This window comes from Sceloporus occidentalis, unplaced genomic scaffold (assembly GCF_023333645.1).
Source record: "Sceloporus occidentalis isolate IW3139 unplaced genomic scaffold, rSceOcc1.0.p SCAF_8, whole genome shotgun sequence".
Lineage (NCBI taxonomy): Eukaryota > Metazoa > Chordata > Lepidosauria > Squamata > Phrynosomatidae > Sceloporus > Sceloporus occidentalis.
Window position 1 is genome coordinate 28,062,435 of NW_028316988.1, and position 27,670 is coordinate 28,090,104.

The 27,670-nt window shown below is 44.7% G+C and overlaps 1 protein-coding gene across 1 annotated transcript; it reads left to right on the forward strand.

Annotated features, from left to right (window-relative positions):
• The first annotated feature begins 3,353 nt into the window (after positions 1 to 3,353).
• Positions 3,354 to 25,692, forward strand: PLPP2 (phospholipid phosphatase 2). The gene is made up of 6 exons (XM_089535785.1): positions 3,354 to 3,538; positions 18,799 to 18,950; positions 20,119 to 20,396; positions 21,283 to 21,340; positions 21,997 to 22,173; positions 24,143 to 25,692. The coding sequence occupies exons 1-6, from the start codon at positions 3,487 to 3,489 to the stop codon at positions 24,281 to 24,283; spliced, it is 858 nt and encodes a 285-aa protein (XP_089391911.1). The 5' UTR covers positions 3,354 to 3,486; the 3' UTR covers positions 24,284 to 25,692.
• Positions 25,693 to 27,670: the final 1,978 nt, after the last annotated feature.

Genomic DNA, 27,670 nt, shown 5'->3' on the forward strand with positions numbered 1-27,670 from the left:
ACACTTTTTTAATAAGACCTTACATCTTTGCAGTCCATCACTTCTGGTGTTACTGAGAATCATTGTTGTTATCATGGTTTTTAGTTTTTCCTGCTTCTTCTCCTCCATCCTTATTCCCTTCCTCCTCTTTCTCCTTCTCTTTCTCCCTCTCTTCTTCTTTCAACAACTTTTGTTGTTGTTCTGGGCCCTCGACTCCCAGTTTATGGTAGTCCTATCCTATATCCTTTCCTAGGGTTTTCTTGGCCAGATTTCTTCACAGGGAGCCTTCCCTGTAGGGCTGAGAGTGTGTGACTTACCCAAGGTCCCCCAGTGAGTTTCCGCGGCCGAGCAACAATTCGAACCCTGGTTTCCTGGAATCCGACTTGAACACTCCAACCACTATACCACATTCCTTTCTACACTATCTACAGAATATCTATACCTATCTATAGAATCTATATATCAATAATAATAACCTATGGATCGAGGCGGGTTACAGTAAAAGAAATGAAGTTACATAACAATCTGTAAACTGTAATCTATAATCTATCTATATAGCTAGACTATAGAATCCACAGCAAGAGTCTTTCAGGGGAGTTTGCCATTGTGTTTCGGGTCTCGCAGTGGGTTTCGCTGGCTGAATGTGGACTCGAACCCGGGTCTCCCAGAGAATTAGCCCAACACTCAAACCACTACATTACACAACACTTAATACCTCATTTATTAGAATTAATGTTGTCACGGTTGTGTGCCTTTGAGTCATTTCCGACTTACGGCAACCCTAACGTGAAGCTGTCTTGGGTTTTCTGAGGCTGAGAGTCTGTGACTGTGGATTTCTTGTTGTTCCCTGCCTCGATCCATGGGGAGAGGCATAATAATAATAATAATAATAATAATAATAATAATAATAATAATAATGGTTTTGGGTTCAAAGCAGATTTCTCTCTCTCTTGTAGTTCTACCTCTTTGCCTTTAGGGGGAGCCCCTGCTCCATCTCTGTGTTGCATTCTTCCCCAGAAATCCCCCCAAATGTTCAGAAACCTCCTTTGCATGGCAAGGCTTATTGGCTTGGAAAGGAAATGCATCCACATTCTGGGTCCCCTGCCACAATGTGGGCCTTAAAGCAACACAGATGACCATTTCAAAGCCTCTGCAACAAGATTAACCTTGCATTTTTCACACTGTGGTGCAAATTTAATTTTAATTCAATTTTAATTGGAATTTCGCATGTATGAAGAACCCTTTGCAACCCAGAAGATCGGTGACTAGGAATCATGAAATCTAAGAGTGTTGCTTTCAGGTTCTTGGGGTTTGTTTTTTCCCTCCTGGAGTCCAAGTTCAGCATCCAAACCATCCAAATATGTATCTATTATTTATTATTGTTATTATTAGTAGTAGTAGTAGTATGTTATAATCCATCTTCCTCTTAGTATAGGGATTGATGGCAGCTATTCTAACTTGCGGTGACCCTCTCCTAAGGCTTTCTGGGCCAGATGTCTCCGGAAGTGGTTTGCTATGGCCTTCCTCTGAGGCTGAGAGAGTGTGACTTGCCCCAATGGGTCTCTATGGCCGAGTGGGGATCCGAACCTTGGTCTCCAGAGTTGTGGTCAAACCACTACGCCACACTCTTTCTCTGCTGCCCCTCCGAGTCTGAGGACCCCTTTATTCTTGGGTTTTCTTTGCCTTCCTCTGTGGCTGAGAGAGTGAGACTTACCCACAGTCACCTTTCCATGGCTGAGCATGGATTCGAACCCAGAGTCCTAGCCACCACTGAAACCACTACCCCAGACAGCCTCTCCTAGGTTTACTTTGCAAGGTCCATTGCCTTCCTCTGAGGCTGAGAGAGAGGCTGACTTGGTCCAGGGGCACTCCATGGGCTTCCATGGCCGAGTCAGGATTCGAACCCAGGACTCCCAAAGCCCAACTTCACGCCGCATGGGTTTCCATCTTGCTCATACCGTGAGGCCTAAGGAAAGAACAAGGAAACCAGCTTTTGTGATGGGAAAGGGCTCTGTTTGTTTAAACTACACCCTGGAGTTGGATAAACAGCCTTTCATATCCTTTTGTAACAAAAACATCTTTTTTGGTTTGAACCAGGGAAATCTTGCAAGCCTGGGCAAAATCTGATGTTTTCTTTCCTCCCTCCAAAATACAACCACCATAAACACCGAGTAAATCTACAAACAATCCTAAGAGGTTTAATTGTCTCCTGAAACGACTATTTTTATTCAATTTTATTAATTTCTGGAAGGAACGAAACATCGAAACGCTTGAGATCAGGGATGATGGACTTGTTTGTAGGAAGCTGTTCTGTTGAACGTTTGAGGCTATGGCTATGCAGAAGCAGAGTTTGGGAGGTTTTATTTGTTGTCCCAGACTACAACTCCCAGCATCCCCCAGTCTGTGGATTTGGGGAGTTGTAGTCCTAGAAAGGAAGAGGGTCAAGACCTGGATCTTTGGGTGAATCTGGTGACAAGGAAGGCTCCTGTTTGGTTGAGTGTTTTAGAATAGATTGAAGTAGTTTTTAAAGACTGCAACTCCCAGCATCCCCTAGCTCTGTGGATTTGTAGCCATTATTATTATTAGATTGTCATGATCAAGGTAAAAGTTACATCTGGATCTCTGGATAAATCTAGTTACAAGGAAGGTGAAACTGAAGCAGTTTTTTCCAGACTGCAAATCCCAGCATCCCCCTCAGTCTGTGGATTTGGGGAACTGCAGTCATGGAAAGGAAGGTGCTCAAAAGACCTGAGTGGAAACTCCATAAGGATTTCTGGATAAACCTATTGACAAGGAAGGACTTGTTTTGTTGAGCATTTTAGATCTAAGTGGGAGTGTTTTTTCCAGACTGCAGCTCCCAGCATCCCCCTCAGTTTGTGGATTTGGGGAGTTGCAGTCCTGGAAAGGAGGATTGTCCAAAGACCTGAGTGGAAGCTCCATCTGGATCTCTGGGCCAGAGAAAGGCTTTGCCCTCAATGCACAAAAATGCATGCTTTTCCCTTTGCAGAGCCTTCTTTTTGGGGAAGGGTCTCCTCGAGGTCATCCATCCCAACCCTTTTGGTTCCAAAAGAGGCTAAACTCATTGAAAAGGCAGCTTGGAAACCCCCAGCTCAAGCCAATCCGACCTTTTCGTTCCTCCTGGAAGGCCTTTGCCTTGCAGACTTGGAGGCACTCTGCACATGCTCTGTGGTCCTGGGTTCAAGAGGCCTTCCCGATGCAATCGAGGCGGGGGAAGAGGCGGAGGGTGGCTGCCAGCCGAGCCCAGCCCAGGACGGCCCCTTCCTTCCTTCATCCATCCCTCCTTCCCTCCTTCCATCCAAAGCAACTCCTCCTTCTTCCCAACCCAAAGCCTCCTCCAGACCCTCCCAGGATCGCCTGCCTCGGTTCTACTCTTTGGGGAAGCTTTCTTTTCCCCTCCGCCTGGATCGCTGGGGCTGGGATGTGAAGCCCTGCTGCGCACAATCCGAACCCAGGACCCGGGGAAACAAAACCAAGGAGCCCCCCATCATGGAGCGCACTAAGATCTTCGTGGCTTTGGACTGCCTTTGCCTGGTGGTTGGTAAGGAAAAGACTCTGCTTCTTCTTCCTTCCCCCCTAAACTAAGGGGAGACCCTTTGTTTCCCCACCCTCCCCCCAAGTTGTCAGGATGGCACCCCAAAAACCTTCACCCCTCCATGGAGGCCAGCCTTCCAAAGGCTGAAGCTCTAAACTTTGGGTGCACCCCCAAAACCTAAGTCTCTATTAATGAATTTCTCTCACATCTGTGGGGAAGGGGGAGTTTTCAGGGTGGCACCCCAAAAACTTCTACTCCTCCCTGGAAGCCATTCTTCCAAAGGCTAAAGGTCCAAACAATTGGTGTACCCCAAAATCTAAGTCTCCACTAACATCTTTATCCCCAGTTTTCAGGATGCTTCCAAAAGCTGAAGGTCCAAATCTTTGGTGTACCCCAAAATCTAAGTCTGCATTAATGCCTTTATCTCAGTTGTCTGAGTGGCACCCCAGGTTTTCAGGATGGCACCCCAAAAAACTTTACTCCTCCTTGGAGGCCATTCTTCCAAAGGCTAAGGGTCCAAACCTTTGGTGTACCCCCAAATCTAAGTCTCAGTTAATACCTTTATCCCAGTCTTCAGGGTGGCACCCCAGGTTTTCAGGAAGGCACCCCAAAAACCTTCACCCCTCCTTGGAAACCATTCTTCCAAAGGTTAAAGGTCCAAACATTTGGTGTACTCCCAAATTTTAAGTCTCCATTAATACCTTTATCCCACATCTGTGGGGAGGAGGGAGTGAGCCCTTCAACTTTTCTGGGTGACACCCCAAAACCTTTATTACTCCTTGGAGGCCATTCTTCCATAGGCTAAAAGTCCAAACTTTGGGTGTACCCCAACATCTAAGTCTCTATTAATACCTTTATTCCACATCTATGGGGAAGAGGGAACTTTCATGATGGCACCCCAGATTTTCTAGCTGAGACCCCAAAACCCTTTACTCCACCTTGGAGGCCCTTCTTCTAAGGGCTAAAGCTCCAAACTTTTGGTGTACCCCAAAATCTAAGTCTCTATGAATACCTTTATCCCACATCTATGGGGAAGGGGTAGTTTTCGGGGTGGTACCCCAAGTTTTCTGGATGGCATCCTTAAAAGCTTTACCCCCTCCTTGCATGCCCTTCTCCCACTTCCGTTGCCTCAGAAAAAAGGGGGTGCTTTTCTTTTTCCCAAATGAAGACACCCCCAAGTTTAAGTCTCTTTTCATCCTGTCTCCTCCTATTTATGGGGGGTAAAAGGGGTGAGCCCCCATTTTCTTAAGACCTTAATAAACAGGAGAAAGGGGGAAGCCCTACTTTCTCCCAAAGGTGAAAGGTGTACCCCCAAAATGTAAAAATGTAATACTCTTAAATGTAAAAAGGTTTCCCAAGTTTCCCCCCAAAAGTACCCCTCTTAAGTCGAGTAGGTACCCCCAAATTTTAAGGCTTCTTTAGCACCGCTTCACCCCACATCCAGTGCATAGAAGTCTTGTACCCCAATTTTTCCAAAAGGAGCACCCCCAAATTTCTCTAGTAACCCCCTTCCGGATCTCCTCAAGGAGAGAGTTCCTCAAGCCCCACAGCACCCCATAAGTAGATTTTGAAAAAGCGCACCCCACATTTACTTAGAGGTGCCCTTCTCAACTGAGCAGACCTTTTAAGTCTTCCTTAGCACCCTCTTTACCATATTTGTAAGGCAAGGAACGATACCCCCAAATTCCCATTGCACCCTATAAATAGATAAAAAAGATGGGACCCCTACTTTTCCCACAAAGGACCCCAAATTTTAAGTCTCCCTTCCCAGATTTGTAAGGCAAGAAGTGACACCCCAAATTCCCATGGCACCCCATCAACAGAGAAGAGGATAGGCACCTCTATTTTAAATAGACACCCCATTGCACCCAATAGACACCCCAACTCCCATAGCACCCTATAAAGAGCATGGCACCCCTACTTCCCCCCACAAGCACTCCAAAGTTTTGTCTTCCCAAATTTGTAAGGCATGGGGTGACACCCCAAATTCCCATCATACATCCTATAAACAGATAACAGGATGGCACCCCTACTTTTCCCTCAAAGGCACCCCAAATTTTGAGTCCTTTTAAAGCAACCGTCGGAGGGGGAGAGGCAACGAACCTCACTTTTCTGCTCAGAACACCCCTAATTTAGGACCCACACCCCAAAAGTGTGGTGAAGCCCCTCATCCAATCCCTTTATAAGTGGATAAAATGGGGGTACACCCATTTTCTCCCCAAAACACCCCCTCAGCCTCCTTCTCCCCCAAGTCCAAAATCTCCAAAAATTGAGTCCAAAATCCACGGAAATGGAAATGTCAACCATTGGTACCCCTAGAATTTAAAATTCCCTTAATAGCACCCCCAAATTGAAAGTACCCCAATTTTGACCCAGGATTTAAACAGGGATCGTGGTTTTTAAAAACTTTCTGGGCCTGTTATTTCTTCCAAGGCCTTCTGTTCCAAACTTTGGGGATGCAATTTTTGGAGGGGATGGAAAGCAAAATTAGGGAGGTTACCCCATTGTATTTTATTTTATGTACCTTATGTATTTCATTTTGTTGTTTTGCAATCTTTCCTCCATCGCTGGCTCGGGGCCCCTGGAAATCTGTGCAACTGCGTGGCATAGGGTTCGGGAAGGGGAAAGATTATTTGCCAATTTCATTTGCCAATTTTATTTCAGCTCCCCGTTTCTGGGCTTTGTGCCTCGGTTGCAAAATACAAATTCCAAAGTCGGAGCCATTCTTTCCAGCGACGACGTCGGTACCCAAACCCCATATTTTACTAATTTAGACGTCTTCTTTGCTGACACAAATCCGCCCGCAAGCATTTTTAAAATACATATTATTGATACCAGCTGGAAGGAAAGTTGCGTTGGAAGGGACCCCCAAAGGTCATCTATAACTACCATAATAAATAAATGAATCTAACCAAACCCTCGGCAATGCAGGGATTCACGGCTACAGGTCTCCGTTCCACAGCCCCAGTACAAACCAGTTGGATGTTTTCCATCATTGTGAAAGGGGTGTCCTGACCACATTGTTATTCAACCCCCTATAAGTGGATGATGGGGGGTACAACCCCCTTTCGCACCTTTCTCAGCATCTTCTGGACCTCCCCAATTTTATCTCTCCTTGAATAAAACCCCCAGAAAATGAAGAAAAGCTTCTCAAAACCCAACTGTCGACACCCTTGTACCGTACAAATTTAAATTTCCCCCATATATCCCCTGCTAAAAAATAAGTTCACCCCAAGCTAGGAAAATATTACTGGGGGGAAACAGAAGATTTGATCCCAGGACTTGTGGAAGTCAATCCAAGGTGCATCAATAATGCAATTTGTATCAGTTTGGCTACAGTAGAGTTTTAAAGATTTCTGAAAACGTCGCCGTTTCGGTTGCTTTCAAAGCAGGAAAAGAGACGTTCGTTCAAAGTTGCAACCCAACGTTTCTTTATTTGGAAATGTCACCAGATTCCCAAAAAAGGCAGAGTAATGAATGTTTGGATATTTGGCGTACAGCTAATGCGTTTTCCAATTGCGATTGTGTATTCCTGCATGGCAGGGGGGGTTGGAATAGATGACTTTTGGGGTATCCTCCAACTCTCGGATTCTGTGAAATGCAACTTTCCACGTTCTTGGCGTTTCCAGTAGTCCTAATTTGTGTTTGTGGATCAATTTTCAAGAAGTGATCTATATTTTTTCTATTGCAAATATAAAGATTTACAGAGTTGATCACAGCGGATCCAGGCTGTCATGTTCAGAATTTGAACCCAAGACAAGGTTTAAAATGGACATTTTTTTCACTCGCGGCCTCCTTTCCCATTTGCTTCTCATTCCAAGTCGGTTTTTCTGCATCTGGTTTGTGTTTATGCCTCTGGTAACAACTCTTGTGTGGTTAGACCAATGCTAAACATGCTTGGCTGGTTGTGAAGCTACAAAAAACAGACTTGGGGAGCATCTACATTGTAGAAATAATACAGTTTGACACCACTTTAAGTGCTGTCTCTCCATCCTATGGAATCCTGGGGGTTGTAGTTTTACCAGGTCTTTAGCCTTCTCTGCCAAAAAGGATAGGGGCCTCACCAAACCAAAAATCCCAGGATTTTCGAGGATGGAGCCATGGCGGATAAAGTGGTATCAAACGGCATTATTTCTACAGTGTAGATGCAGGTGTCAGCAGTGAAGTTTGTTGTTGTTGTGTGCCTACAAGTTGTTTTTGACTACGACCCTAAAGCAAACCTATCACAGGGTTTTCTTGGCAAGATTTGTTCAGAGGAGGTCTGCCATTGCCTTCCCCCGAGGCTGAGAGAGTGTGACTTGCTGAAGCTCAGCCAACTGAGCTGGGAATCGAACCCTGGTCCCATACCATGACAATAATCTGAAATGGATGACTGAAACAATGGCCCACTCCTTCCATGCTCACAAAAAGACATACACCTTACAAAAGCATCCCCTAATATGGTACTTTCTACGTGTTTTGGACCAATTCCCATCATCCCCAGTCCACTGTGCCAACAGCCAAGGATTCTGGAAAATGGTAATCCAAAACATCTGAAGACTGCACTATAAAATGTTTGGCAGTGCCAGTACTATGAAGTACACAAAGCATCTGCAGCGTTTGTTTTTTCCAAACTCATTGGCTGCATTGACATGTCACGCTAAACCATGGTTTATGCAAGCCATGGTCTGTTGCTTTAGCCCTGAATTGTTCCACTGATACCTGTTTCCCCTATTTTCACTTTGTTTCTGTCCAGTCTCAGGGTGGTGGTTAGGGAAAGAAACCAGGGAAAAGTCACAGCTCTGAGTTCAAACAGTGACAAAGAGCCCTGGCGTAAATCAACTAGAGTTTGTAAACCAACAACAAACCATGGTTTGTGGGTCAACAAACCATGGTTTGTCTAGAGGAGTTGGGTGGACATGACAACAAAGCAGATTTTAAGCCAAAACCCAATTTCTTCCTACTTCCTTTCTGTCCCATCCCATCTGTCCCGCCCATGATCTTTGAAGTGGCAATGAGCCATGGCTTCAACAAACCATAACAAACCATGGATTGTGAGTTCACAAACCATGGTTTGTCTACAGGTTGGACACCACAACCCAGCAGGATTGAAGCCAGAACTTGGTTTCTTCCTACTCATAAACCTAGGTTTGGATTAATCTAGAGACGAACCTTTGCTGCCTTCTCTTCACTTTGTGGTCCCAGCACAATTTAAATTGAGTTGTTGTTGTCATTGTTGTTTTTATGCATGGAGGCTCCATGAACTTTGGGTGGTTTTGAGGGCTGAAGCCCGCAGAGTCCTTGAAGATGAGGTCTGACCGGTCCGTCATGCATGAATCAGGAAGGGTGACATTTTTCCCACTCAGAGGACACAATCGCACACGGTTGTCTTTTCCGCATGCTGACACATTTTAATCAATAAATTGATTTCAATCAATAAAGTGGTTGGAAGTAGATATAAAGGCTGCAGGGTGCTCCCTGGCCCCTAAAACAAAGCTGGGAAACTTGCAGTCTTTCAAATGGTATTGCACTCCAGCACCCATCAGCCCCAACCAGGGCTTCCTTGTTCAAATCTTGGTTGATCTTGAGTGGTTTCCGACTTAGGACGTCCCGATGGCGAACTTCTCACAGGGTTTTCTTGAGATCTGTTCAGATTGGGGTTCGTCGTTTCATTCCTCTAAGACAGCGGTCCCCAAACTTTGATCCTCCAGATGTTTTGGACTCCAGCTCCCAGAATTCCTGACTTTTGCCCAAGCTGGCTGGGGCTTCTGGGAGATAAAATCCGCAACACCTGGAGGACCACAGTTTGGGAACCGCTGCTTGACTTGCCTGAGGTCACCCAGGGAGTTGGGCATGGCTGAGCAGAGATTCGAACCCAGGACTCTTGGTCCAACATCCACTATACCATGCCGGCTCTTTTTTGTGCATTGAGTCTCTTCTTCCTCTTCTTTGACTGTCTTCCACTTGACCAAAGATGATCATTTTTCCCATGAGTCATGTTTGTTTCATCATATGTTCAAAGTATTATGGTCTCAGTTTATTCATCTTCCTTGCTTTTACCATCATAACTGCATTCTGATGTGACTGGGCCACATGGATTCTGATTTTCATCTGCCACATCTAGAAGGCTGTGTAACTGGGGATGATGAGAACTGGAGTCCAGGAACGTTTGGAGAGCCAGGGGTTTAAACATGCCCCATCACCAACCATAATCCCCCCATGACACTATAACTCACTAAGTTTCCATTAAATCCTTAGTATGGCCCAGCCTTCTGGGTTTCTGTAAACCAGGGACAGAGCTCCAAATGTTGTTGGATTGCAACACCAAGTATCCTTAGCCAGCAGAGAGAATGGTGAGGAACACTGGGAGTTGCAGTCTAACAAAATTTGGATGGAGACTACTGGGTTCCCACTCCTTTTTAGATAGATTTCTGGGGGTTCAGCTCTGGCTCTCTGGTTATCATTGGACTCTAACTCCCATGATTCATCTCTATGGCTGTGTGGACTAGACCTGGCCACAAGTGGGTCATCCCTCATTGAGACCGCTTCTCAAATGTTGGTCCTTCAAGGTAGTAATGCCTGGGAAGGTAGAAGGCAATAGGAAAAAAGGAAGACCAAATTCCAGATTGATAGACTCCCGTTGAGGAAGATTTTGCAATATCTGAGTGGATCTTATCTTTCCTGAAGTAACTGAAATGCTATATAATCCAAGCATGTGTCACCATACCCAGATTTGACATCTCCAGGAATGGAGAGAAGATTTAACATGGCTTCGCATCAGCCGGAGTGATCTCTCGACCCAACTTACAAACGGACCTACGTTTGGAGATTTGGGGTGCATTGACAATGTAGAAAGAATGCAGTCAGGCACCATTTTAAGCGCTGGAGCTCTGTCTCATGGGATCCCGGGATCTGTAGTTTGACAAACTCCGTGGCCGCCTCTACCTCCCCAAACTACAATTCCCAGGATTGTGTAGGATGGCGCCGTGGCAACTGCAGTGGTGCCAAATGGCATCATTTCTACAAAATGGATGCACCCTTACATTCAGACATTTGATGTCTTATATCTTATTGCGGTAATGCTTGTTGTTGTTGTGCGCCTTCAAGTCATTTCCAACTTACCGCAACCCTAAAGCAAACTTATCTTGGGAGATTCTTGGCCAGAGTTCTTCACCAGTGGCTTTACTTCTTGGTGGCCGAGAGAGTGTGACTTGGCCAAGTTCACCCAGTGGGTTTGAGGGAGGATTTGTACCCAGCACTGCAGTCATAGACCAATGCTCCAACCACTATACCACACTGGCACTCTGCTATAACGCTATTTTGTTGCGGTGGTCAGCTTTGCAGTCATATCTGACTTATGGCAACCCTATGGTGAGTTTTTCTGGGCCAGATTTGTCCAAAGGAGGTTTGCCGTGGCCTTCCCTTGAGGCTGAGAGAGTGTGGCTTGGGGTTGCCATAAGCAGGACTCAGTTTGGCCAGCAATAACAACACAACTATGGGGTCTGGGGAAGCAGATAGAAATCTCGGCCTCCATTTTTGGGGGTTGGCACTACCTGCTTGCATTTGCCAGGAGAAGGAAGCCATGGCACGCTGGAACAAAGACCATATTTTTCTCCTCCTGGGAAGATGGGAATCGGTTATCTACCTTTGCCCTGTTGCAAAGAGCTCTCCGTTTACGATGCTCAAAGAGACTCAAAGAAAGATAAGGTCCGCTCAGTTTTGTATGAAAGTCAGTTTTTTCCCTATAGCTACGACTACAGCTCTGGAGACCAGGGTTCGAATCCTGACTCAGTCATGGAAACCCACTGGGGGGACCTTTGGCAAGAAGTCACACTCTCTCAGCCTCAGGGGAAGGCCAGGGCAAACCCCCTCCGAAGAAATCTTGCCAAGACAACCCCAGGATAGGTTGGCCTTAGAGCCGCCATAGGTTGGGAGCAACTCGAAGGCACACAGCGCAGACACGCAAGCGAACTTTTCTAGGCAAGAACGGTTCGGAGCAGGTTTGCCATTGCCTTCCAATGAGGCTGAGAGAGTGTGACTTGCCTAAGATCACCTGAGTTTAGATGCAAACCCTGTTCTCCAGAGTCATAATCCAATATATATATATATATATATATATATATATATATATATATATACACACACATACATGCATATATACATACACATATACACACACATGCATATATAGAATACTCTGCAGATTTGGAGAGGGATACCTTTTAGGTCCTGTGACCACTCTCTGGCCGAACTTTGGTTTAAAAATACCACTCCTTCCTGAAAGTTAAGTATATGCAACTTTTATTTTTTAACCTAGAGGGAAGTCAGGGGTGAGTAATTATATATATATATATATTCAGAGGATGCGTAGGTGGGTAGCGCCCTCCGTACTCAGAATACCTCTTTACTACCAAACAATTAAAAGTGTGTTTGCAAATGGCAGGTTTTCTTTGGAAAGGGATAATTCACTTGTGTGTGTCTCTGTGTGTGTTTTCTGGGACAAAACGCACTGTCGGGAAAGGAAGAAGAATAAAACCTTACCAAGAAAACTTTAGGAGAGGCAGTGTGGTGTAATGGTTTGAGTGCTGGGCTAGGACTTCTGGGAGATCTGGATTCGAATCCTTACTAGGCAAAAGGAATGTTCTCTTAGACGGGGCTTGTTCGTCTCGTTGTAGTTTGGACATCTTTTCTGGGGCCTTTCCAAGCCAGACGTTACCCGAAACCGGCTTGTGGTCCAAAAGAAAATGTTTAAAATTGTACGTTTGTTGTAAGGTTAATATAGCAAAGGGAAAATGCCTTGATTTCCTTCCCAGTCTCCATTAAGGGAGGGTTGGAAACCAGTTCTGGTTAATATTAACAAGGATCTGGCTATAATCTTTAACCGTTTGGTTACTCCTTCCATCCTTTTGTGCGTTTGCTTGGAAGGATGCCTAATGAGAAAGGTTTCAGTTTCAGTTATATATATGGTGATTTTTATGCTTAATGAGCTCTTTCTTATAGGCCACAATTATAGTTGGTTCCACTTTAACTGCTACGGCTGCAGAATCCTAGTGTTTGTAGTTTGGAAGAGAATTCAAAATACCGCATGAAACTACGTACCCCAGGATGCCATCCAATGAAAGCCATGGCAGTGAAAGGATGCATCTGCACTGCAAAATGCATGCAGTTTCACGCTGCTTTAACTGCCATGGCTGCATGCTGGGGAATCTTGGGTTTTGTAGTTTGTTGTGGGCACCAGAGCTTTCTGACAGAGAAGGCGAAATAGCTCACAAAACTGCAAATCCCAAGATTCGGCAGGATGGCGTCAGGGCAGTTAAAGTGGTGTCTGTATTGTTTCTGCACTGCAGAGAAGTGGTGTCTGTATTGTTTCTGCACTGCAGAAAAGCAGCAGTGCAGAAAGAATCTGGTTTGACGCCGCTTTAACTGCCATGACGCCATGGTAGGAAATCCTGGGATTTGCAGTTTGTTGTGGCACCAGCGCTCTCTGACCAGAGAATGCAAAATCGCCCACCGTACTACCAATCCCAGAACTGCATTGGATTGAACCATGGCAGTTAAAGCAGTGCCAAACTGCATCATTTCTGCAGTGCAGATGCAGCCCTCGTTTGCTTCCAGAGCGGCCATTTTGAGAGTACAAAGTCGGAGAGACCAGATCAGAGATGGAAATGAACACTAAATTTCCTGACTTGCTTTTATAGGAAGAGGTTTAGAGCAGGAAAGTGCATTATTCTCCGTTTGGGTCCGTTGCCCGTCCCAACCGCGGCCCGTCGTGTGCCAGGGCGCGGTTTGTTTTTCGGCTATGGCTAAGAAGCTCCAACAGAGGTTGTTTTTAGGTTGAAATTTACCTTGCGGCTTTGCTCTGCAAGAAATTTGGCTGGGCCAGTATAAAGGAATGAAGATATTCTACTTGGGTTGAGTAAGGATTGTCACTTTCATTCCGCCTGCTATGCGAATCCACTTCTTTGCCAAGGGAAAAAATAGACTGAGAAAGTTGGATTAATGTCTCACTTTTGCAAAAGATAGCGATTTCAATTCCCTGCTTTCTGATCCTGGGGTCAGCCGCTGGGCGGCCCTGGGGCCATATGTGGCCCATGCAACAATGGCAATGTTTCATTCGGTTTTGCAGAAATGTTGCTTTTTGGAAAAGATAGCAAAAAAGAAGAAACCATGGTTCTCTTTGTGTTTTGCATCAGTGTATTCTTGTGAGTGGTTTGAGCGTTGGATGCTGGAGACTAGGGTTCGATTCCCAGCTCGACCATGAAACCAACTGGGTGACTTTGGATAAGTCACACTTTCTCAGCCTCAAAAAAGGCAAGGGCAAACTTCCTCTGGACAAATCCTGCGAAGAAGTAGCAAGCTGAACCTATAGTGGCTTTGCCTTAAGGTTGCCATACGTCAGAAGCTGCTTGAAAGCACACAACAACAATAACAACAACAACAATAAATTATTGTGTTGCTCTTCTGTTGTTGCACATTTGTGGGATTTTGTAGTTTGTCAGGGGCACTCCAACAGAGATGGCTAAACATCTCACCAAGCTACAAATCCCAGGAGTCCATAATATTGAGTCATGGCAGTGAAAGCGTCGTCAAACTGCATTCATTCTGCAGTGCGGATGCAGCCAAAGTCAAAGTTGTGTTGTGTTCACTTCTAGAACAGCAACTGAAAAACAAACCAAAAACAAGCATTGCAAAATATGTAGAAAAAGAGCAGCTAAAATTACCATGGCCTTAAACAGCTCTGTCAAGAAGGGTTACAATTTTTGGCCCCGTTTTAGCCTGGGAAAGAAAAGGCAAGACGTAATAAAGGTGTGTAAATATATGCCCAGGAGAAAGAGGGGAAGAAATAGATTTCCAAACATGACAACCCAACAGCGTCATTCTCGGAAGGAGTCTTGGGATGGATTCCTTCCAAATGCTGCTTTTGATCTAAATGCTTATGCACCACATTTCTAAGCTCTTTGCACCCTTTCCTCCTGTTTTAACTTGCCAATGAATAACGTTTACGGTCTCTTCCAACTGTTTTTATCCTTCTAAGTGGTTCCAACATGCTTGCATCTGTCCTGAGATCTTGTGCAATAGGACAGGATAGTCAGTTTTAATATATAAATAATAACGAAAGAAAGAAGTCCTATGCTATCCTATTTTTTCCAGCTGTTGCTGAAATGTCCTGGTTTCTTTCTCCTCCCTCCCTCCTTGGTCCTCAGCTTACTTCCATTGCTGCAAATTGAATTCAGAGTGCAAAAGGAGTTTGCTTTCAATATATTCAGGAGAAAGGGAGAGAAGGGGGGCAGATTGGATGACTTTTGGGGTTTCTTCCAACTCTAGCATTCTTTCTTTCTTTCTTTCTTTCTGGAAGTGAGGTGGTATTTCTCAGCATCTGCTGGGATTTGGTTCCAGGATCTCCAGTGGATAACACAATCCTCAGATGTTCAAGTTGCATTATGTACGACAGTAAAATAGTGTCTTGTATATCAAATGGCAAAATCAAGGTTTGCTTTTGGGAATTCATTTATTTTTTCAGAATACAGTGGGCCCTTGCCTTATGCGGGGGAACCGTTCCGGACCCCCCCCCCCCCGCGTAAAGCGAATTCCGCCTATGCTCAAGCTCCATTCATTTGAATGGGACGGGCCGCCCCTTGTGCCCCACGCACTCCTCGCAGCTTGAGCACGTACGCTTAAGTCAGTGTAAAGTGTGTCCGCATATAACGTGGGCGCACTATATTTTCAAGCCGTGGATGGTTGAATCCATGTATGTGTTGTGTGCCTTCAAGTCATTTCCGGCTTATGGTGACCTAAAGGTATCCTGGGGTTTTCTTGGCCAGTTTTGCTCAGAGGAGGTTGGCCATTGCCTTCCCCTGAGGCTGAGAGAGTGTGACTTGCCCAAAGCTTTGTTATTTGTGGGTTTTTTGGGCTCTGTGGCCATGTTCTAGCAGAGTTTCTTCCTGACGTTTCGCCAGCATCTGTGGCTGGCATCTTCAGAGAATGCTTGCCTGGAAAGGATTTGGCTATATATATTGTGTGATCTGGAAAGGCAGGAGTGATTTGCATGTGTATTGTTGTATATGTGTATTCGACTTCACATTGGTTTGCTAAATTGGATCACCTGGCCTGCATTTGGGGAAACAGGGCTCTTCTTTCCTCTCCACGGCCTCTCGCACTATGTCATCTTCTTATTTGGGGTTTTCGTTCCTGCAAAATCCACACCGTCCTTAGAAAACGTTGGCTAAAAATGTTATTTCTGTTTTTAGCTCTCTCCCAAACAATCACCTCGAACCCTTTTCCACCCAAGTAGGAAACGCACAAAAAGCCAGACACCTCTCTCCCCCTTAAAATAGCCCTTGAGAAGTCCGCAATTTAAACAAAAACACCATCGTTGTCCTTAAAAAAGAACTCCAAAGTTTTAATTTTCCTTAAAAAGAGCCACCCGGTTCTTTCGCCTCCTCGGCTCACCCCCTTTTTGCACCTAAATCCGGCGCAAAAAGAGGTGGGCATTTACAACCGAGCCGGTCCACCCCACACTTGTTGTCGGGATCTGTAGTATTTTTAATTTGGGGGGGACAGATTAAGAGACAAAAGCCGAGGCTTGCGGTCTCTTCCTGCTCTCCGAGTCTACAAAACTGACCTTTTAAAAAAGTAGGTAAAGAGCTGCTTTCTATCCTGCGAATATTTCGGAAAAGTCGCGTAATTACGCGTAACGATTTCGCATGACGTCGCACCAAACCCACCATTGAAGTGGTCACAAAGAAGCATTCATATGTGTCTTTTTACTTTTGGGATTTCAGCATCAATGCATTTACGATATCATTTTATTTGCACAATTGCGTGTGATAATAATCTGCGCCATTACTCGCCATTTCCACTTCATTTGCGGGATGCTTTCACTGTGCTTTAATGTCTCTTTAATACCAAAATTAGCCCCAGTGTAACAAACTCTTAGGTGAGTTTGAGCCGGGACAGTTAAATTGGTGTCAAACTGCATTAACTTGGCAATGTAGACGCAGCCCCTAACGTTTTGAGTTCCTGCAAGGCTCGAAATTTGTGGACTGGAGGGAAATTTAATCCAAGGGGACAGATTTTTTTTATTTTGCAAGGGTCCTGCTTTCATTTTTCTTTCCACCTCATATATCCACCTTCCCTGCCTTCCCTGCTGAGCAAAAGTAAAACCATCAGTCTGGCTTCGCTCCCCTTTCTTCTTCTGTACCGAACCAGTTCTTCCAGTTTTCCAAGGGCACAAAGTACATTAGCGCAAGGGTTGAGTTGAGCCTTCATAAAAGTGGGTGGGAAGCGCCAGAGAGATCTTTGCTGTGATACGGGAGCCTTCGGCTCTGCCAAGTTTGGTGACCGGAACAAGGAAAAATCTGCAGAAGGGGGCAGATCCTACGTTGATCAAATCGATCTGTTTATACCCTACCTTTCTCCAAATCGATCAAATCAATCCATTTATATCCTACCTTTCTCCGAATCATTCGTTCAGTTAAGCTATATACCATTTTTCTCCCAACCATTCAAATATTTAGCCAGATCATTTGAGCAGTTCATTTCCCACCTTCATTTCCCCAGCCGATGGTTTGATCGATCACTTGATTCATTCATTTATATCCTCAGTTTATATCTTGCCTTTCTCCCAATCAATCCATTTATATCCTAGCTTTTCCCCAACCATTTGTTCAATCAAACTATATCCCACCTTTCTCCCAACCATTCAGTGATTCGATCAATCAGTTGAGAAATTAATTGCCCACCTTTCTTCCAAATGATTGTTTGATCAATCTCTTGATTCATCCATTTATATCCTCAATTTATATCCTGCCTTTCTCCCAATCGGTCCATTTATATCCCACCTTTCCCCCAACCATTCAGTGATTCAACCAACCGATTGTTTGATCAATCACTTGATTCATCCATTTATCCATTTATGGATTCATCCATTTATATGGATCCTGCCTTTCTCCCAGTCATTCATTTGATCTATCAGTCCGTCAAATATATATCCTTGAAGAGCACTTGGAACTTTAGGGAAAAGAAAGGTGACCCTTGAACCCAGATCCTCTGTTGGAACATGGATCTGGGTTCAAGACTCACCTCTCCGGAAGATGGCAAGCCCTGAAAGAGTTGCGTGCCCCAAATTTCGAGCGATCAAAAAATTACCTTTCTCTTTCCTAAAGTTCAAAGTGCCCTTCAAGGATATATTCTGATGGAATGAGAGACCAAGTGAATGATTGGCAGGATATGAATTGATAAATCAAGTGATTGATTAAACAGTCGGTTGGGGGAAAGGTGGGAAATGAATTGCTCGATTGATTGATTGAATCATTGAATGGTCGGGAGAGGGTTGGAATATAAATTGATTGAACGAATGGTTGGGAGAAAGGCAGAATATAAATGGATTGATGTGATCAATCGATTGAACAAGTGGAAAGAAAGGCAGGATATAAATTGATCAAGCAGTTGAATTAGTGATTAATGATGCTTGGAAGAAAGGCCAGATATTGATTGATTGATTGGGAGTAAGGCAGGATATAAATTGATCAAGCAGTTGAATTAATGATTAATGATGCTTGGAAGAAAGGCCAGATGTAAACTGATTGATTGATTGAGTTAGTGAATACTTGGGAGAAAGATAGGCTATACATTGATAAAGAAGTTGAGTTAATGATTAATAATGCTAGGAAGAAAAGCCAGATATAAATTGATTGGAGGATTGATTAATTGATTGAATGCTTGGGAGAAAGGCAGAATATAGCTTGAAGAAGCAGTTTAATTAATGATGCTTGGAAGAAAGGCCAGATATAAATTGACTGATTGATTGAATGATTGGGAGAAAGGCAAGATAATCAATCAAGTGAGTGAGTGAGTGAGTGAGAGAAAGGCAGGATGGAAACCCAATGAATGAATGAATGAATGAACATTATCATGCCATCACCCAAAAGGATGATGATCACCATCATCAAAATCCCATATACTGGGGATACTATAGCTGTGTATTTCTGGCAGGAAGCTGGACTAGACCCTTGGCATCCCTTCCAACCCTTGAATTTTGTGATTCTGTTAAAGTGATGGTAACTGTTTTCTTGCCCTCTAAGAAACCATCCCTTATTTCCTCTGCATTAAAAAGGTCAGCTTTGCCATCTTCATGGTCACCCTTAGAAAAAGTTAATGAAAACATGCCTCCAAAAGAACCAATTGGGGAGTTAAGCAACCACCATCTTAAGATACCAGGGGCTCGGTTTTGGTTTTTACAGGGGTTCAAATCTGAATGCCCCGTCTCTCTTTCTTCTGCCTTCCAGCCTCTTTGCCGTTCATCGTCCTTACCCTGGTGAACTCTCCCTACAAGCGTGGTTTCTACTGCGATGACGACTCCATCCGCTACCCGTACAAGCCGGACACCATTACGCACGGAGTGATGGCCGGGGTGACCATCCCATGCACTGTTATCATTGTAAGGAACCCACAACAAAGGAGAGCTTCCATGACTAAGACTATCTTATCTTTGTTGCATTACTGACCTTTCCCTTCCTTCAAGGCACTCAGGGCTAGGGAAGACAGAGTTCATTGCAGAGCATGGTAGAAACAGACAGAAGAGATTTTTTGCATGTTTTATCCTCTTCATGCTTCCTGAGGTTCACAATTTCCCTAGCTAGACTGAAGAGTTTGCTATTTTCAACAGGAAAATTGTTATTCTCCTTGTTATCCCCAGGTTAACATGCTACATCATTACTTCTAATGTGCTTTTTCCAAGAACCAGCAATGAGATGATGATGATGATGATGATGATGATGATGATGATGATGATGATGATGATGATTTAGCATCATCAACATTTACAATTGGACCTCCATGTTTGCAACTTTGACTTTTGCCTATTTGATTATTTGCAGTTTTGATTAATATATCTGTCGAGGAATCTTTAGGTCCTCCGGTGCAACTCTGCTTGAAATGGAGCATAGAGTTGCACTGGAGGACTTAGAAGTTACTAGACAAAACACTTTTCTAGGCATTTGTAGGTCCCCCAGCATGGTTCTGTGGTCAACGTCTGGCAGATGTTGACCATAGAGTTGCAGTGGAGGACCTGGAGATTCCTAGAGAGGTGTTCTTTCAGGGTTTTTTTATTTGCAGTTTTCCCTCTTTCATGAGGGTCCTGTACCTCTAACTCCAGTGAATGTGGAGGACCAGCTGTATATCCTATAGATCTATATTAAAACAATTAGAATATTAAAATGCATGAAAACAATTTTAAAGAAACTATATACAGACCTTTAAAAAACGTCAGAACCAACATCATACGACATTAAGAGCCCAAATGCAACAGTTTGCAAAGGCCTGGTGGCACAAAAATGTTTTAATCTGCCATCGGAAGAAAAGCAAGGTTGGGGCCAGGCTGGTCTCTCTGGGTAAGGAGTTGCAAGGTCTGGGAGCAGCCACCAAGAAAGCCCTCTCCAGATGATCGTAAAACCCTAATACAGGGAGATGCGGTCCTTCAAATAGCCTGGAAATCTTTTTGTCAGGGTTTGTTTCCCAAATCTTTTTCCATTTGGATGCTCTCGTCCCCAGAAACACAGCTGACGTCCTTCCTCCGTTCATTCAGTCTTGATAAATTTCCTTTGCAGATTTCTGCCGGAGAGGCCTACCTTGTCTACACCGAGCGTCTCTACTCGCGATCCGAGTTTAACAATTACTTGGCCGCTCTCTACAAAGTCGTGGGGACCTTCCTTTTTGGCGGTGCCGTCAGCCAGTCTCTGACGGATCTCGCCAAGTACATGATCGGCCGCTTGAGACCCAACTTCTTGGCCGTCTGTGATCCGGACTGGTCGAAAGTCAACTGCTCGGTTTATGTCCAGCTGGAAGGACTGTGCCGGGGCGAAGCCAAGAATGTCACCGAATCCAGGTTTGGATGAAGGGACTGGAAGTCAGGGAACGCTCAATATCATCTCTGTTGTAGTTACGTTGTCGTTCCTTCTCCTTCTTGGTTTGTGTTAGTGGCGGTCAACTGGGAGAGGCTTTGTTGTGCGCCTTCAAGTGTTGTGTGCCTTCAAATTTCCAATTTATGGCGACCCTAAGGTGGAGAACCTATTGGAGGGTTTTCTTGGCAAGTACCTTCAGAGAGGGTTTGTCATGGCCATCCTCTGAGGCTGAGAGAGTGTGACTTGTCCAATGCTCAGTTTCCATGCCTGAGCTGGGATTCGAACCCTGCTCTCCAGAGTCACAGTACATTGCTCAAACCACTACACCAAGCTGGCTCTCAACTAGGGAGGCTAGGAGCCACATTAGTCCAAGAAAAGGGCTAACAAAATGGGGGCCCTCCACATTCACTGGGGTTAGGGGTCCTGCGTCCCTGTGGCCAACATCCCTATGGCCAATGTCCAGTGGACATTGACCATAGAATCATATTGGAGGACCAAAAATGCCTAGAGAAGTCTTCTCTATAGGAATCTCTAGGTCTTTAAGTATGACTCCATGGTCAGCATCTGCTGGAAACTGACCATAGGATCATGTCGGAGGACCTAAAAATGCCTACAGAAGTGTTCTTTCTAGGAACCTCTAGGTCCTCCAGCATGAATCTATGGTCAACATCTGGTGAAGATTGACCATAGAGTTGTGCTGTAGGATAGCCATGGCAGGTAAAGTGGTGTCAAACTGTATTATTTCTACAGTGTGGATGCAGCTAAGGTTCATTCCCATGCCATGGTTCCCTGTGCTGTTAGACTATGAGTAGAAGGGCTGAAACAATGGAATATAAATCAATGCTTTCTCTCTTGCTCTCTCCGTTCCAGGTTATCCTTCTATTCAGGGCACTCCTCGTTCGGGATGTACTGCATGATGTTCCTAGCGGTACGTGGCCTGTTTCTTTCCAAATTGCTGCATACACCGTTGGAAGGGGGGCATTATTACTAAATACAGCAGGCCCCACACATTCGCTGGGGTTAGGAGCACAGGAACCCCATGAAAGTGGGAAAACCGCATATAAGAGAATACCTCTCTAGGAAACTCTAGGTCCTCCAGTGTGACTTTATGGTCAACATCCACTGGAACCTGACCATAGACTCATTCTGGAGGACCTACAAATGCCTAGAGAAGTGTTTTCTCTAGGAATCCCTAGATCCTCCAGCATTGACTCTATGGTCAGCGTCTGGTAGCTGGAGGACTAAGAGATTCCTAGAGAGGACATAGGTTTTTTAAAAACAATTTTAATTGTATTATTTATTATAGTTAATGTTATTAATTTTGGGTTTATGTTGGATGGATGGCTGGGTTTGTGGGAGATTTTATTGTATCGTAATTATATTTTAACGCTGTAAGTCGCCTCGATATCATTGGAGAGGCGGGGTATAAATATTATTATTATTATTATTATAATCAAATCTGCAAAAGTCAAAGCTGTTAATGTGGAGGGACGACTGTCCAAGTAGATGCCCTGGGATCAGGCAGTAGAACGTCGTTCGTTTCTGAGTCTAATTCCCCGTTTCCTCTTCCGGCTTTGATTCCAGCTTTATATCCAGGCTCGGTTGGTTGGGAGATGGGCTCGGCTCGTGCGCCCCACCATCCAGTTCTTCCTCATCTCCTTCGCCATCTACGTGGGCTACAGCCGCGTGTCGGACTACAAGCACCACTGGAGCGACGTTTTGGTGGGCCTCCTCCAGGGGGCGCTCATCGCAATCCTTGTGGTACGTAAACTCCGCCAAGTAGGCATGGGATCCCTAGATCTCCAACACCCCATTAAACATGGGAACACGAGGGGCTGAATTTGAACCCGAGCCTCCTATTTCCGAAGTCTCCAGTTTAGTCCAGAGTGTGACTTGGCTACCCGGTGGGTTTCATGGCCAGGCGGTGATTCGAACCCTGGTCCCCCGAGTCTCCGTCTCCTGTGAATCCTTTTTCTCCTCTCCAAAGTAACCTCCTCTTTTTTCAAAGGGCTTCCGCCTCATTAGGTAGAAAGTTTGTGAACATCCCATGACCTCACCGTAACTCAATGAATCCGTACATAGGGAAATCCAACTGAGTCAATAGGTGCAATTGGGTCAGGGCTACAACCAGGATTTAGGTTGTAGTTGTAGTTTCCGTAGCCATTTGTTTTATATATACACACACATATTCGTGCACACTACAGCCAGCAACATTATTGTAACTTTCTAGTGTTTTCTTTCCCCATAAGTAACAAAGGAAAAGTAAATACACTCATCCCTCTACATTCGCGGGGTTTAGGGGCACAGGGTCTCCGTGAATGTGGGAAAACCCAAATAACAAAAACACGTTTTTACCCAAGAGAACGACTCTCTAGGGAATCTCTAGGTCCTCCAGTGCAACTCTGTGGTCAGCATCTGCCAGACATTGACATAGATTCACGCTGGAGCAGCTACAAATGCCTAAAGGAGTGTCCTCTCTAGGAATATCTAGGTCCTTCAGTGCGACTTTTGGTTAAAGTTGACCATAGAGTTGCGCTGGAGGACCTAGATATTCCTAGAGAGAACACACTAATAAAATCTGTGAATAATCAAATATGAAAAGTCAAAACTGCAGACATGGAAGGACAAGTGTACCATAGGCACACCTATATATATATATATATATATATATATATATATGCGCACACGCACACACACACACACACACACATATGCATCCCTCCATATTGGCAGATTTGATTATTCATGGATTTGATTAATATGTTCTCTCTAGGAATATCTAGGTCCTCCAGTGCAACTCTGTGGTCAAAACCACATTGAAAGACCTAAAGATTCCTAGAGAGACCACTCCACTAGGCATTTGTATTCCTCCAGTGCAGTTCTATGGCCAGTGTCTGTCAGACGTTGACCACAGAGTTGCCCTGGAGGACCTAGAGGTTCCTAGAGAGGTGTCCTCTCGGGTAAAAACATGGTGTTTTTGTTATTTGCGGTTTTTCCATATTCATGGGGATCTTGTGCCCCTAACCCTAGTGAATATGGAAGGACAAATGTGTGTGTGTGTGTTATACAGGACTTAATAAGACATAATATGAAAAGAGGTGTCATACACACACACACACACACACACACACACACATATATGAAAGAGCTCCTGTTAAGTCCTGTATTCTCTCTCTCTCTCTCTCTCTCTCTCTCTCTCTCTCTCTCTATATATATATATATATATATATATATATCTCCCCTTCAAAAAAGGACTATATACAGTGGGCCCTCGCCTTACGTGGGGATCTGTTCCGGATCCCTCCGTGTAAGGCGAATTCCGCCTATGCTCAAGCCCCATTGTAAACCATGGGGCTCGTGCACGGCGGCGCAGGGGTGCGTGGGGCGCAACAGGCGCGCACGCCCATGCAATTGAATGGGATGCCCTGCCCCTTCCACCCCGTGCACGCCCGCGGCTTGAGCGCATATGCTCAAGCCGTGTAAAGTGCGCCCGCGTATGGCGCGCTGTATAGTTAACATCCACTGGAATTTGACTATAGACTCATGCTGGAGGACCTACAAATGCCTAGAGGAGTGTTTTCTCTAGGAATCTCTTGGTCCTCCAGTGCAACTCTGTGGTCAACATCCGCTGGAATTAGGATTGCCATGAGTCGGAAGTGCACGCTACGGCAAAGACGGTCATGCGCACATGCGCAGAGCATTTCCTGATCTCCGTTCTTTTTGCACCCAGGTCCGCTACGTCTCCGACTTCTTCAAAGAGCGCCCCCCGTTGCCTTGCGCCGAGAAGGATGCCGTCGGACACAAAGCCAGCATCCCTCTTTCGTTGAGCGAACCGGATCACAACCATTACAGCTACCGCTCTCCTACCTGAACTGTTGTGTGTGTATGTGTGTGTGTGTTTTGTGATGGAGAGAAACACAACCGCCGATGACCCCGAAAAAATCTTCTAACTCCTCTCCCAGCAAGAGTTTGTACATCGTTTTTGGACTTGCCTGAACAAATGGGAGATCGGTGGGGTCCTTCCTTCCATCCTTGTGTGCGTTTTTTAAAAAGATTTTCTTTATGTCTTATTATTATGCCCTGTATAACTGCATGGTGTATTTTTTGGACTTTTTAATTCCCTCCCTTAATTCAATAAGGAGTGGGAATTCACTATCACTTTTTCACAAACTGTGGGTATCTATATATATATATGCAAAGATGTGTGTGCGTGTGCTTTAAAACTTTATGGGTGAGAACTTGGGAAAAAGTTACTTTCTTGGATTACAAGAAAGTTCTGTACTGCAAAAATAATCCACTTTGACACCACTTTAAATGCCCTGGAAACCTGGGATTTGTCGTTTTCTGAGCATCGCTTTCTCTCTTTGTCGGAGACCTCTGGCACCACCACAAACTACAGTTCCCAGATTTCCATAGCACTGAGACATGGCAGTTAAAGTGATGTCAAACTGGATTATTTTTTGCCATGCAGTCAACATGGCCACAGCCAGCCATGCAGGAAATCAGACCTGGAGGGAGTCTAGGATCTTTAAAAAGTAACTTTTCCAAACTCTGTTCCAAAGAGAGGCATCCCTGACGGGGATCGTTTTCAGTCCAGTTTGCATTTGAAGCAAACTGAAACCTAGCTTTTAACACAGCTGGATGTTAATGGACTACAATCCCCATCATCCCCAACCCTTTCTAGGCGGCAGGGGCTGATGGGATTGGAGTCACTCAGAGGTCTGTCTCAATGGAGCTGGACATTATCAGATATTTATGTATGTTGCAGGGTTATTGGGAAGATTCACCACCTCTGTTCTGCTCCATTTGCAGAATTAATCCACTTTGACACCGCTTTAACGTCCATGGCTGCATACTAGGGGATTCTGGGATTTGTAGTTTGCTGCGACATCAGAGTCCTCTGATAGAGGAGGCTCAAAGGTTCACAAAACTACCACCCCCAGAACTGCATTGCATTGAGCCAAGGCAGTTAAAAAGCAGAGTAACTCTAATGTTCCTTTTCTCTTGATTGAAATCTGGGTTTGGGTGCGAAAATGGGTCACATCACAAAGCCTTATAAACACCTACAATGTCTAAATATCTGAAAACTGGGTCCAGGATGGGAAGGCAGGAAGAGAGTGGATTGAGGTGGCCTTTCGGAGCAACAAGATCCCGACTTGCATTAAAACGGATCCCGCGTTTCACCCTCCAAACGCAAGGGGATCTTGTAGCACCTTTGTCGGAGTTGAGTTTTGCATTGATGGGATTTTTAATACAATACAATAAAATAGAAAACCATCATCTGCACACCTGGGTTATTTATTCCTTGTATTATTTTGATTGTGATTATTAGAGCACCAACATGATCCGAGGAGCCATTTTCCGAAGAGGAAGAATTAACAACCCTTTGGGACTGGTGTGCTAAGAAGGAAAAAGTTGAGGCATGATTTGTGGTTAGTGTTGTGCGTTTTCAAGTTGTTTCATCGCCCGCTGTTTGCCAGATCGACATCCCTTATCGGTGGGACAGCTGACCCATTGCAACAAGTAATCTTTGAGAATCTTGCAAAGGGATCTTTTGAGCAAAAGATCCCTTTACATATGGATATTCTAGACCAGTGATGTCCAAATTCTGGCCCGCCAGTGTTTTTGGACTTCAACTCCCAGAATCCCAGACCATTAGCCAAGATGGCTGAGGCTTCTGGGAACTGAAGTCCAAAACTCCTGGAGGGCCAGAGTGTGGACATCACTAGTCTAGACTAACATGGCTATGTCTCTGAATAATATGTGAGAGTTAACATGTACCAACGAAGGGCATGCTAAACCCCAAAGGTCTTCAGTTGGTGCCTTGAGGCTATCAGGCTGCTTTTTAGGGTTCTGTTTGCCTCATTTAGAGAGATGTAGTGGTTTGAGCATTGAGCTGGGAGACCAGGGTTCGAATCCCTGCTCAGCCCTGGACAGCCACTTGGAATCCCTTGGAAAACTCTCAGGGTTTAAGAGCTCAGAGGAGGCTATGGTTGTCGAGTGCCTTCATATCATTTCTGAGCAAGTCACACTTTCTCAGCCCCAGAGGATGGCAATGGCAAACCCCCTCTGAACAAATCTTGCCAAGAAAACCCCGTTGCCACACGTCGGAAACGCAATGAAGGCACCCGACAACAATTGCTTCCTAACCCCGAGAGTTTTCCTAGGGATTTCAATATTTTTCTGATTTCCAAACGTCCAATAAACAACATTCCACACATGTAACAATATGTGTTTAAATTCCTGTGCGCATCCAAATTCTGATCAGCAATATAATGATTTTCTTTCTTTTTGAACTTCAAAACCCGCACCCCCAATTCATGTATTGTCATTGCAATTTGGAATTGCAATAGAACATACATATTGTTTTAATACTCTTTCCCGAGTCCGCACTATTTCTTTGTTCACTGTCTCTTCCATTTAAAAAATGCTCATGGCCTAGAAAGACCTTTTTGTTGTGTGCCTTCCAATCCTTTCCAACTTATGGTAACCCTATTGCAAACCTATCATGGGGTTTTCTTGGCATGTTTGCCATTGCCTTCCCCTGTAGCTGAGAGCATGTGATTTGCCCAAGATCACCCAGTGGGTTTACATGGCCGAGCCAGGATTCGAACCCATCACCAGAGTCATTGTCTAATGTTCAAACCCTGCCGCAGGAGGCTGACTCCTTTTCTGCTTTCCTTCTGCTGGTTGGAAAATACCTTTTTAATTTCAGATGAGCTTTTGGCCATTAACTAACTCTACAGAAGGGTCTTTTAATAGTATTTGTGTGGCTGCATCTGCATTGTAGAAACAATCCAGTTTTGCACCAGTTTAACTGCTGCGGCACAATTTATTTGTAGCAGTTTTGCGAGATAGTTAGCTTTCTTGTTCAGAGTGCTCTGGGGCCACAACAAACTACAAATCCCATAGCATTGGGCCATGGAAGTGAAAGTGGTGTCAAACTGCTTTATTTCTGCAGTGCAAATGCAACTGGTGTGTGTGTATATATGCCTTGAATTCCCTCTGCTTTCAAACTTGTAAATTCCGTGTTTCGTTTTAATAGGATCATTTCTCTAAATGGTTTTGTGGCTGACTGGTTTTTGCTGAATTTTGTTCAGGTTGTGCTATCGTCTTCCTTTAAGCCGGGGAGAAGCAGGATCTAGATTAAATAAATGTACATATATAAATCGTCGTGTGCCTTCAAGTTGATTCAGATTCATGGCGACTCTATTGGAGGGTTTTCATTGCCTTCCCTTGAAGCTGAGAGAATGTGACT